Here is a 10,415-nt window from a genome sequence, read left to right as displayed (position 1 = left end):
CTGGGGCAGAAGCAAGTTTGAGGCAGAGAGGAAAGAGAGCAGGAAGAGCGTGAAGGGTGCTTCCTTGAGCCTGGCACACGCGCACAGACTGCTGGGCTGCAGCAAGCAGGACAGATGGTCCTTCCCTTCGTGGTGCTGGAAGGAGGGAGGGAGGGAGCCAGAACCTGCCATGTGACTGTGCACATCTGGAGGCCTGGGGGCGACAAGGGAGAGAGACAGAGGGAGAAGGGGAGGCAGTGGGAGGAAAAGGAGGGAGCCCCCTTTCTCCTGTCCTCAGGTGAAGGGGGCTGAGTCATCATCCCTGACACCCTATCTTTTCTCACTTCCCTGGAGCATGGGTGCCTGGTCTGACCAAGGGTAGGAACTCAGGGTTCCTGCTCTCCTCTGGGTCCCACAACACAGGGAATAGGGCCCCCTTCTTCTCCACACTAAACAAGATCACTTCCTTTAACCTTTCTTGCACCTGTATTGTCTGTGATTCCTTTAGTGAGAAAACAAATACCCTTTGGTCTGATTCAGTCATCACTGAGAACAGCTGGCTTGTCTCATGTGCCTGGTCTCCAAAGCCTCGGCTCAGGGCTGTCTCTCTGAATCCTATTTCACATTAACTTGTAAGCTAGGCAGGAGCCCCTGGGGTATGAACATCAAATATTTAGCAATGATCTCAACCAGCTGCATCAGAACTTCTAGGGGTGGGGCCCAGGCACTACTCTTAATAAAACTTTCTTAAGTGATTCTAAGGTGCAGCCAGGGTTGAGAACCACTGGACGAATGTGATCTGGAGCTGTATCACTAGGAGCATAGTACTCAAGGATCAAGGAGGTGAGAGGCTGATCTACCGTGAGCTGAAACATTTTGATCCATGGCAGGGCCTCCATCTGAAAGGGACAATAATGAAACATGTCCAGAGGAGGGCAATAGGGGTGAAGAAATCATATCAGCTGAGGGAAGTTGAGGGGAGGGAGTTCTTTTGCTTCTCAGGTGCTGGGGAAAGGCTGGGGACAAAGGTCGCAGACACTCTGTCTCTGAGGGCCGGGATGTGCACGCCCCATGAGACCCAGTGCTTCCTGTGCTCTAACGAGCACCACCTCATTAGTGGTGAAATAGTGTCACCATAATTACCTGGAGCTGGTGGAGCCAAATGGCCAGGTCATGAACACCCTCAGACACAAGTGCAGGGAATTTAACTTGCCCTGAGGCACCTGCATCCAGTGAGATGCTGATGAACGTGGCCCCATTTCTGGGGTCAGGTGTGGTGGGTACAGGATGCAGGGCTCAGCCCAAGGCTCAGCTCACACACTCAGACGGCTGCTCCCACCCCACCCAGCAAGAGGCAGACGCACTCACCTCCAAGACTGGGGTCCCAGAACCACGAAGACCGCTAGCTCCTGGGGAACTGAGGCGGGGCCACCACAAGGTAGGTGATGATGGGGAAGGTGGTGTGGGGTGGGTGGGGGAGAAAGAGAGGCCCACAGGCCCCGTCTGCTGCTGAGTCAGGCTCCGCGGCGGAGTCCCTGAGAGCCTGGCTGGGGCGGCAGTTCCCAGCACCATTTTTGCCCTGTCTAGAATCCATTTTGCTAGTGGCCCTAAGTGTTCTTCATTTGCAAGTTTTTGCTGCCACAGGGATTGGCTACAAAGGCAACCCAGGGGCTTCCCTGGTGGTGTAGTGGTTAAGAATCCGCCTGCCAATGCAGGGCACACGGGTTTGAGCCCTGGTCCGGGAAGATCCCACATGCCTCAGAGCAACTAAGCCCGCGCACCACAACTACTGAGCCTGCGTGCCTAGAGCCCGTGCTCCGCAGCAAGAGAACCCACTGCAGTGAGAAGCCCACACACAGCAAGGAAGAGTAGCCCCTGCTCGCTGCAACTAGAGAAAGCCCACGCACAGCAACGAAGACCCAGTGCAGCCAAAAATAAATAAATAAATAAATTTATTTTTTTAAAAAAGGCAGCCCAAACAACTGGCAGCTCTACCAACATTTAAAATCCACAGGCCTATGACGCCATGATCCCACTTCTGGGGCTCCATAGTGTAGAAACTGGAGCACGAGGCTGCATTATTTGTTTCCAAACTTTAGATACTGGCAAAATATATACTAGAACAGCAGTACCATGAGATACTATGTAGCCATTTTAAAAGAATGAGGGAAGTCTCTTGCTAGGAGCTAGACACAAAATAGTATATACAGTAGGACTCCACTTACATGAAGTTCAGGAACAAGCAAAACCAATCCATGGTGAGGGCAACCAGAGTAGTACCTCTGGGTGGGGCCATTGACTGGGCAGGGGCAGGAGGGAACTTTCTGGATTCTGAAAATGTTCTATATCTTGATCTGGGTGATGTTTACATGGGTAAATACTTCTATAAAAATTCACAGAGCGGGCTTCCCTGGTGGCGCAGTGGTTGAGAGTCCGCCTGCTGATGCAGGGGACGTGGGTTCGTGCCCCGGTCCGGGAGGATCCCACGTGCCGCGGAGCGGCTGGGCCCGTGAGCCATGGCCGCTGAGCCTGTGCGTCCAGAGCCTATGCTCCGCAACGGGAGAGGCCACAACAGTGAGAGGCCCGCGTACCACAAAAAAAAAAAAAAAAAATTCACAGAGCCATACCCTGAGGACTAGCATCTTCTACACACTAGATGTATGATACACCTCCATATAAAAAGTAAAGAAAGAGAACTGACTTGAGAAAATGGTAAAGAAAACAGAAAAATAGTTGCAGAACTGTATGTACAATTTCGTTTTTACAAATGTGTAAGCCTGGAGAAAAGTCTGGAAGGCTATCAAACCCTTAGCAGTGCTTCCCTCTGAGTGGGGGGACTGGAGATGAAGACAACCACCTATACATTTCTGTATTGTTTGCGTTTGTGGTGTTTGAAGCCTCTGCCCGCCACACTCTCTACGTTCCGGCTGCTCACTTCACGGCAGCTCCGCTCCTGCCCCTCTGTGAATGCCCTGCACTTGGAGGCCTGGGTTTCGGACTCCTCGGAGTAAACTTTGGCTTCATGTCTCAGTTTAAGACTCGGGCTTTGCATCAAGATCTTTGGCCATTGCCCAGCTCAGAATCTGCCAGGGTCTCTGCTCATTGGCCCACATGTACCAGCAGCATCCCACTTGGCAACCACCTCCCGGGATGAGCAAGGTCAGGAGCCTCTCCCTGAACAGGCCCCATGGAAGGTGCCGTCCCTGCCTGTGAGTGGAAGCAGAGGGCTCTGAAGAGGAAGCAAGCAGGTAGAGAAAGGTAGGGCACCCCCCCCACACACACCCAGTCCCCTTGTCCTGAGTAGTCAGGGCCACTAATTGGTCTTCACAGCCTTGGTTACATATGGTCCTGGAGGTGAATTCTGGTCACATCTCAAGCCAGGAAAATGAACCCTTGCTCTGTCCCCTCTTTAATATGGATGTGACACCTGCAGGCTACAGCTTGTCACACTGTGAGAATTATTTCTCCATTAAAACGCAGGAGTTGGAGTTTTGCCCAGGAAGGCAGCTAAAAGTACCGCTCTCTGGGGCACCAGTCACCAGGGGACTTAGTGGCCACCTTCCTCACTCTTCAGCCCCCAGGGAAGTCCCACACCTGCCAGGTCCCTCCCTTGAGCATTTGATACAGCATCATGTCTGAGCCATATCCCAGCCCTGTCAGAGAGAAAAAGCACCGGTTACCATGCCTGTTTTACTGATGGGCAAACTGAGGTTCAGACAGCTTGCTCTGGGTCACTGTGCTCCATCTACAAAATCTCAGAGGGAGCAAGAGTGTGCAGCCCGACTGCGGGGAGGGAAAGATAAGCTGTCACGCGTGCCCAGCACTTTACAGTTTGTAGTGTCTTCTTCCTGCTTTGTCCAACCCTCGCAACGATCCTATGAAAAAAGAACTACTATTGTCTCCACCGTACAAGTGGGGTTAATGTCTGGTGAGGTGAGAACACGCTCAAGGGCACAGGGGGAGATAAGGGGCAAAGGCAGACCCTCAGCACAAGGCTTTTGATTCTAAAACCCACCCAGAGGACCAGGGGTGGGACTTCTAGCAAGGTGACCGGTCTCATTCCCAGGGTCATCGACTTTAGAAGAAGCACCCCAGTTTGTAAAGAATGCCACATACTTTTCAGAAGAGGACTCGTCACCCCTTCTTAATAGATAAGGAAATGAAGGTTTAGAGGGATGAAGGACTTGGTCACAAGATAGTAGCAGAGCTCGGGAAAAAATGTCAAGTGTCCTGACCCCCAGCCCGGTCTCCTCCAGCTGCCCCAGGGCCTGCAGAGCTCGGGGACTGACTGGCTGGCCAGTTCTGAGACCCTGGCACCCGGGGCAAAGGAGCACTGTGCACTCTGCAGGCTCCCACGTCCCTGAACCCGGTTCTCTGGAAGCTGTTTGCCTGCCACATTCAACCCCTCTTCCCAGTCTTTGGAGCCAGAAGGTGGTGAAAACCTCAGGCCCATTTTCCATTTAAGAAAACTAAGGCCCAGAGAAGCTAAATGCCCAGCTCAGGATCACAGGGTAGAACTAGGTCCTGGACCTGGACCTCTGACTCGGGCCTGGTGCCCATTCCACTGGGTCAGCCAAGAACAGCACACAGAGCTCCTTTCCTGTGTCAGCTTCTTATTGGGTCTCAGCTTCCCCATCCATGAAATGGGGGCATTAGCCCTTAAAGAAGCCTGAGGTCTGAGTCTTCTGAGACAAAGCTATTAGTCTTCTCAGATAAAGCTATTTCGGGGTGGGGCCCCAAAAAGTGACCAAAGGGCCTGGCTTTCTGCACAGCCAACATCACTTTACCAAGGGGGAAACTGAGGCTAGAGAGGGGGTCATGGAGACCCCGTGACTTAAGGACAGTGACAGTAAGGAGATCCAGGTATCCCCACTCTGGCTTCAAGCGTCCAGGAGGGAACCCTTCCTGCCAAGTCCTGCTGCCCGCCCTACTGCCACACATTTTACAGAGAAAAAGCTTCTACAAAGGCATTTATTTTTCCCAAAATACACCCCCAGTTAACAAAGTTCCTCAGAGTCCCACATTTAAATTAGAAATCCCCACATCTTTCATTCCTGGTGAAGGGAGGGATGTCAACAGAAGGACATCAGATCATCAGAAGTTTACTCCACTAGAGGCTGGGGACCGGCCCGAGACAAGCCAGGAAGTGGCTACCCAGCCCCAGAATAGCACCATGGTGGCGGAGGGGGCTGTCCCTGCCCTCAAGCTCCAGCCAGCGAGGAGAGGCCCCAGGCTTCCCCTATGCTGTGGCTCTCAGCTTCCCGGGGTCTGTCAGGCCTTGGCTGCCTGCCCCCCTGCTCATGCCTGGAAAGACACTTTGGAAACCATCAGATTCCCCAGTCGTGGTGAGAGGCTTTGTCCGTCTCTCCAGGTTTCTGCCCCCACCCTCTGTTCTGGGTAAGGATTAGGGATGTGATGGGAGTGAGGTATCCAGGGAAATGCGGTACAGAAGAGGAGTACAGTAGCGAGCCAGGCAGGAGCCCCTCACAGCCACTCTTTCCTCACGGGTTTCCCAGCTGAACGGCAAGCTCCTTAGGGAGGGGCTTGTCTTCTCACGTGGGGTCCCCAGCACCTAACACAGTGCTGACACCCCATAGATGCTCAGTGAACATTACTTGAGTGGATGAACGAAAGGGAAGTCAGGAAAAGCAGAGGGACAGAAGCTGACCCCAAGGGGGCCCACACAGCCGCCCAGAGACCCAGTGTGACCAGCACGTGCTTCCCGTGGGGAGGGCGGGCAGAAGGTGGGGCTCACAGGGCACAGCCCAGGGCGCCACGCAAGAGACAGAGCCAGGGGAGGTCCTCACGTGTTCCAGCACGTGCACCTGCATGTCTGCATGCCTGGGGGAGGGGCCCTGTCTTCACTCAGTAGGACAGGGGAAAGGCCAACTTTAGGGACAGAGCAGAAGGAGAAGCCTCTAGACTCGAGGAAATGCTAAGGCTGCAGTGGCCCTGTCAGAGGAGACAGAATTATGGGCAGGTGGGAGAAAATGCTGAGAAGTGATAATTGGTGACTGTGTATCACATCTTTGAAGAATAAAGGCAGCCAGCTAGTCCATGTGGCATATCCATTGGAGAAATAAGGCGGCAGGATGATTTATGTATCGTGTCACTGGAGAAATAAGGCAGCAGGATGACTTGGGAATCATGTCCATCGGAGAAATAAGGCTGCGGGGTGGTCTATGTATCGTGTCCTTTGCAGAATGAGTAGACCCGCTAGAGTAGAAGCCATCTGTTAAGGGCAGAGAAGCCCCCAGCCCAGGGCTCACACTGAGGCCCCAGTGCAGCCAGAGGTGGGAGCCCCAGGGCAGGGCAGCAGCTCCCTGGTCCTCGTGGTCAGGCTATTTCTGGTCCATCATCTGCATTTCATGATGGAAAGGAGAAAAAGGGGGGAGAGCATTAAATGCAGGAGTTCTACTGTTGGAAGCGTGCCAGAACCCCAGGGATGTGGTCACATACTCAAGGGGAAGAGTATGTGTGACAGGGCCCAGCAGTCTGACTAGTAGCCCCCTGCATCAAGCACTGCCCTCAAGGCTCAGACAGACACACACACACAGCAGCTGGGCATCAGACAGACCACGAGGGTGCCTGGGGGAGACTGCCCAATCCTCGCCAGCCTCTTTCTCAATCCTCAGGGGTTCACCCTCCCCTCTGTCTGGCACACTCTTCCCATCCCATCTCTGCCCCCACACCCTCCCTGTCCTTTGATCCATCTTCTTCACCCCATAGATTCACACCCCTGGCCTCACTCCACTCCCTGACCTGCACGGAGAGTTTAGAAGATGGACCGGGTCATGTGTGACCCTGCCCCTCCCTCTCCCATCCTTTGGGCTCCGTCTGTCCCTGGAAAAGTAGCCCTCCCTTCCGGGGACTGCCTCTGTGTTTGTCCAGCCTGGCCAGAGACCAGGGGGCCAGGCTGCCACACTGGAGAGCAGGGTCAGGAGGTCCCCTGCTCCACACACCCAGGCTGATGTTTTGATCTCCATCTGCTCGATCCTTCTATGCCTCATTTGGTTCAGGACAACGGGGAGGTGGATAATTTATCTCCATCCCTCCAGACCCCAACACAGGCCTCCACTCCTGCCATGGAACGTTCTACAGCATTTTGAAGGACTTGCTTTACAGAGCACTTCTGCATTTGGCACCTTGGCATCTCGTAAGGGAGGTGTGACAGGATTTCACTCTATTCCACAGATGAGGAACCCCCCTGGAAGGTTATGGGCAGAGACTTAAAGCGAGGTCTCCCCTTGGGGGCTCTTTCTTCTGCATGATGCTGCCTTTCTGAAGACCCCTCACCCAGCTTTTATCATGAATTCTGCACAGGTCTCTGAGGGCCCCACTGCCCCCCACCTCTGGGAGTTTCCTGAGCACAGGGCCTATGTCCTTCCTTCCTTTCTTCCCAAAGAAAAGCTAAATGCAGGGATGAGCCTCCAGGGACTTGGTGAAAGTTTATTTCCTAACAGGGACAACAAGGCAACCTGAAAATTATTTAAGGCTCCATAACCTCTGGCCAAAAATTAAGGTCCCAAAACCTTTGATTTTCTAGCTGGACGCCACTCATATTTAATGACAAGTCTGCATCAAGGAACAGTTTGTTCAAAATACGCACACACACACACACAGAGATACACATATTTATACACAAACACACATAATGTAGGTGTGGCTCTTGGTTACTTTTAATAAGGAAGAACCTCAAACTAAACTAACCTCCAACCAACCACTTGCTAATGTAACTGCTGATGTTACAGTAATCTAAATAATAATGATTGCTAACACTTACTAACCACTGGCTATGGACCAGGAACGTGGCTGTCTAGCTGGAAACCCCATTTCCTAGCCTCACTTGAGTTAGGAGTCATGTGACTAGGTTCTGACAAATGGATATAAACGGGAGTGATGGGAGCTATTTCTAGTCAAGCCCTAGAAGAAAATGTCCCCTCCCTCTCCTCTTTCCCCCTTACTTCTGGAGGGGCTGTAGGAGCTGGAGCAGCTATTCTGGACCTGGGGCTGGAAGCTTTGAGTGGAAGAAGACAGAAACCAGGTAAGTGGAAGTTGGTTCCAGGGCACCAGTGGCCTTAACACAACCTCGACTCCTGTCCTGGTTAAGCCTCTATCATATTTGCGTCCTGTTAGAGCAGCGGGGACCTTGGTTTCTCTGCCATTTCAACAGGGGGGAATCGAGGCTGCTCTTCTGGGGAGGGAGCCTCAGGGCAGCAGTGAAGGGTGATAATCACCCCCACCAACAACAACCCTCCCCAGCCTCCTACACACAGGTGCACAAACACACAGATACACAATCTCAAACACCACGTGTCTTTACCTTCTTTGCTTTCAGAGTGTTTCAGAGGCCGCAGGGCTGCAAAAAAAGGAAGGAGTACACAGTGAGGGGGGCACCGTGAAAAGTGGTGGGGTAGGGTGTTGGGCAGAGAGGCACAGGAGCCAAGGAAGAAATAAAGGCTAGAAGAACTGGGAGAAGGCAGGAGGGAGAGTTGAGAGGGTGAGGGCAACATCACAGCACCAGAAAAGGGGCTCTCGGCTGCTATCCCAAGTCCCAGCTCCACTCTGTGGCTTGTCACTCCTCCCCCCGGGCCTCGGTTTTCTACATCTCTATAATGGGAACAACTCCCCGGCCCTCCTATGAGCTGGAGATGTGAGAGTACGCTGAGCCAGCTATACAAATAGGGTGAAGTGAGGCACTGAAGGAGGCTGCAAGTGTCCCCCGGTGGGCCTGGGATCGTGCAGAACTGGGACCCAGTGCTCTCTAAGCCTCCCTCTTCTCCCACTCCCTCCCTTCTGCCAATTATACCTGCCTCCGAGCATGAAAAATGAGGCCTGATCCCAGGGCTGTCTCCACACTGGCCACACCCGGGGACACCAAAGGCAGAGAATTAATTGACACAATTTACAGCAGTCCCCAGGGGTCAATTTCCTGCCCTTCCTTCTGCAGGTGTTGGGGGGAACCTGTGTCAACTGGCACCATCCCAAATGGCTCAGTGGGAACCTGCCTCCCCCAGCCAAGAAGCCCAGGGAAGAGAAGGCAGTGAGGCCTCCAGTGACCGTGGGGCACCAGTACCTTGGCACCCAGCCCCCGCTGGGCTCCAGGCTCGTGCCATGCCCTTTGCAAAGTCACTCGAGATAGCTTCAAAATGGCCCTCTGTGCCATCAGGGCAGGATGACATTTTACAGATGAGAAACTGAAGCCCAGAGGAACAAAGCCCACTTGGACCAAAGTCACACAGCCTCTAACCAGAGTGGGACTGTGTCAGGCTGATAATACAGTCCCAATAACAGGACTGCAAAGTATGGAGCCCTTACAGGCACCAGGTATGATACTAGGCCCTTTAGATACATGATCTCATTTAATTTAACCCACACAACCTATGAAGGGAGCAGTTAGGAGGAAACTGAGACCCAGAGAGGTAAAGTGACTTGCTCAAGGCCACTCAGCTTATATGAGCTGGAGCTGGAACTAAAACCCAGGCTGCCCTGTCTCCTGAACCCTCACTCCACCCCTAGGAAGCCACCAGACTCCACAGTGCAGGTCCCTCAGGGTTGAGTGGCCTGGTAGGCGGATAAAGGCAGAGGCAGGAGAAACGAAGCAGCACCCGGGAGACCTGCCTGAGGTCTAACGCTGAGCAAAGACAGACGCACCTAGGTTGGGAGGCCTCAGTCCCCGGGACACACTTCATTCAAACCTTCAAGTGAACGTGGCCCCTCCAGACTCTGGAGTCCTCTCCCCTGTTCAGTGCCAGCTCTTAGCTCAGACTTACCCGTCTTGGATCCTTCTCCATCCCCATCCTGGTCCTCAGCGCCTGGAAGAGTGAACCAAAACTTCCTCAGCCCCACTTTCATCACTGAACTTCTGCTCCCGGGAGCGTGAGAGCAGGTAAATGGGGCTGAGCAGGTCTGGTCTATGGTCCAAATGCTGGACACAGGGTCAGAGCCTGAGACCAGCACAGAGCAGAGCGCTGTGGCAGGACAAAAGGGACCCCAGGCTGGAGCCCACCACTCACCTGGCCAAGGACCATCTACTTGCCCCTCCACCATCCACCAGCCCCATCACCCACCATCCACTCACTCACCAACCGAGTCAACCACCACCTCCAATGTGCATACCCACCCATCTATGGTTCCTAATCCTTCCGCAGCCTGCCCAGCCACATGCCACACTGGCAGCCACCCACCTGTTCCAACTGACCAGTCTCCTCTCCATTCACATACGCTCTCCTTCCTGACACCCAGACATCTCCCACCCCTCACCATCTACTTTCATGTTCACCCACATACCACCCATCAGGGTCAACTCACCCACCACTCGCTAGAGTCAATTTACCTATCAAGGTCAAACCACCTACCTATCGATGTCGACTCACCACCTACCAATCACCAAAGTCAACTCCTACTGACCCCCCAGCCCAAGCAAACAGCAGCTG

The 10,415-nt window shown here is 53.5% G+C and overlaps 1 protein-coding gene across 4 annotated transcripts in view; it reads right to left on the bottom strand.

Moving 5' to 3' along the window:
- Positions 1 to 4,936: 4,936 nt before the first annotated feature.
- CD276 (CD276 molecule) overlaps positions 4,937 to 10,415 on the bottom strand; it is a 30,393-nt gene continuing 24,914 nt past the window's right edge. For all 4 annotated transcript variants that reach the window (XM_081227443.1, XM_081227441.1, XM_081227440.1 and 1 more), the window contains 3 exons: positions 9,753 to 9,794; positions 8,303 to 8,338; positions 4,937 to 6,338 (listed from right to left, as the gene is read on the bottom strand). In XM_081227443.1, coding sequence (XP_081083569.1) covers positions 6,316 to 6,338; positions 8,303 to 8,338; positions 9,753 to 9,794 — 101 coding nt within the window. In that variant the 3' untranslated portion in view covers positions 4,937 to 6,315. The remainder of the gene's footprint in view (positions 6,339 to 8,302; positions 8,339 to 9,752; positions 9,795 to 10,415) is intronic.

Source organism: Mesoplodon bidens, assembly GCF_964165515.1.
Source record: "Mesoplodon bidens genome assembly, chromosome: 3".
NCBI lineage: Eukaryota > Metazoa > Chordata > Mammalia > Artiodactyla > Ziphiidae > Mesoplodon > Mesoplodon bidens.
The sequence above is the reverse complement of the archived record's forward strand: the minus strand, read 5'-3'. Positions and strand labels throughout refer to the sequence as shown.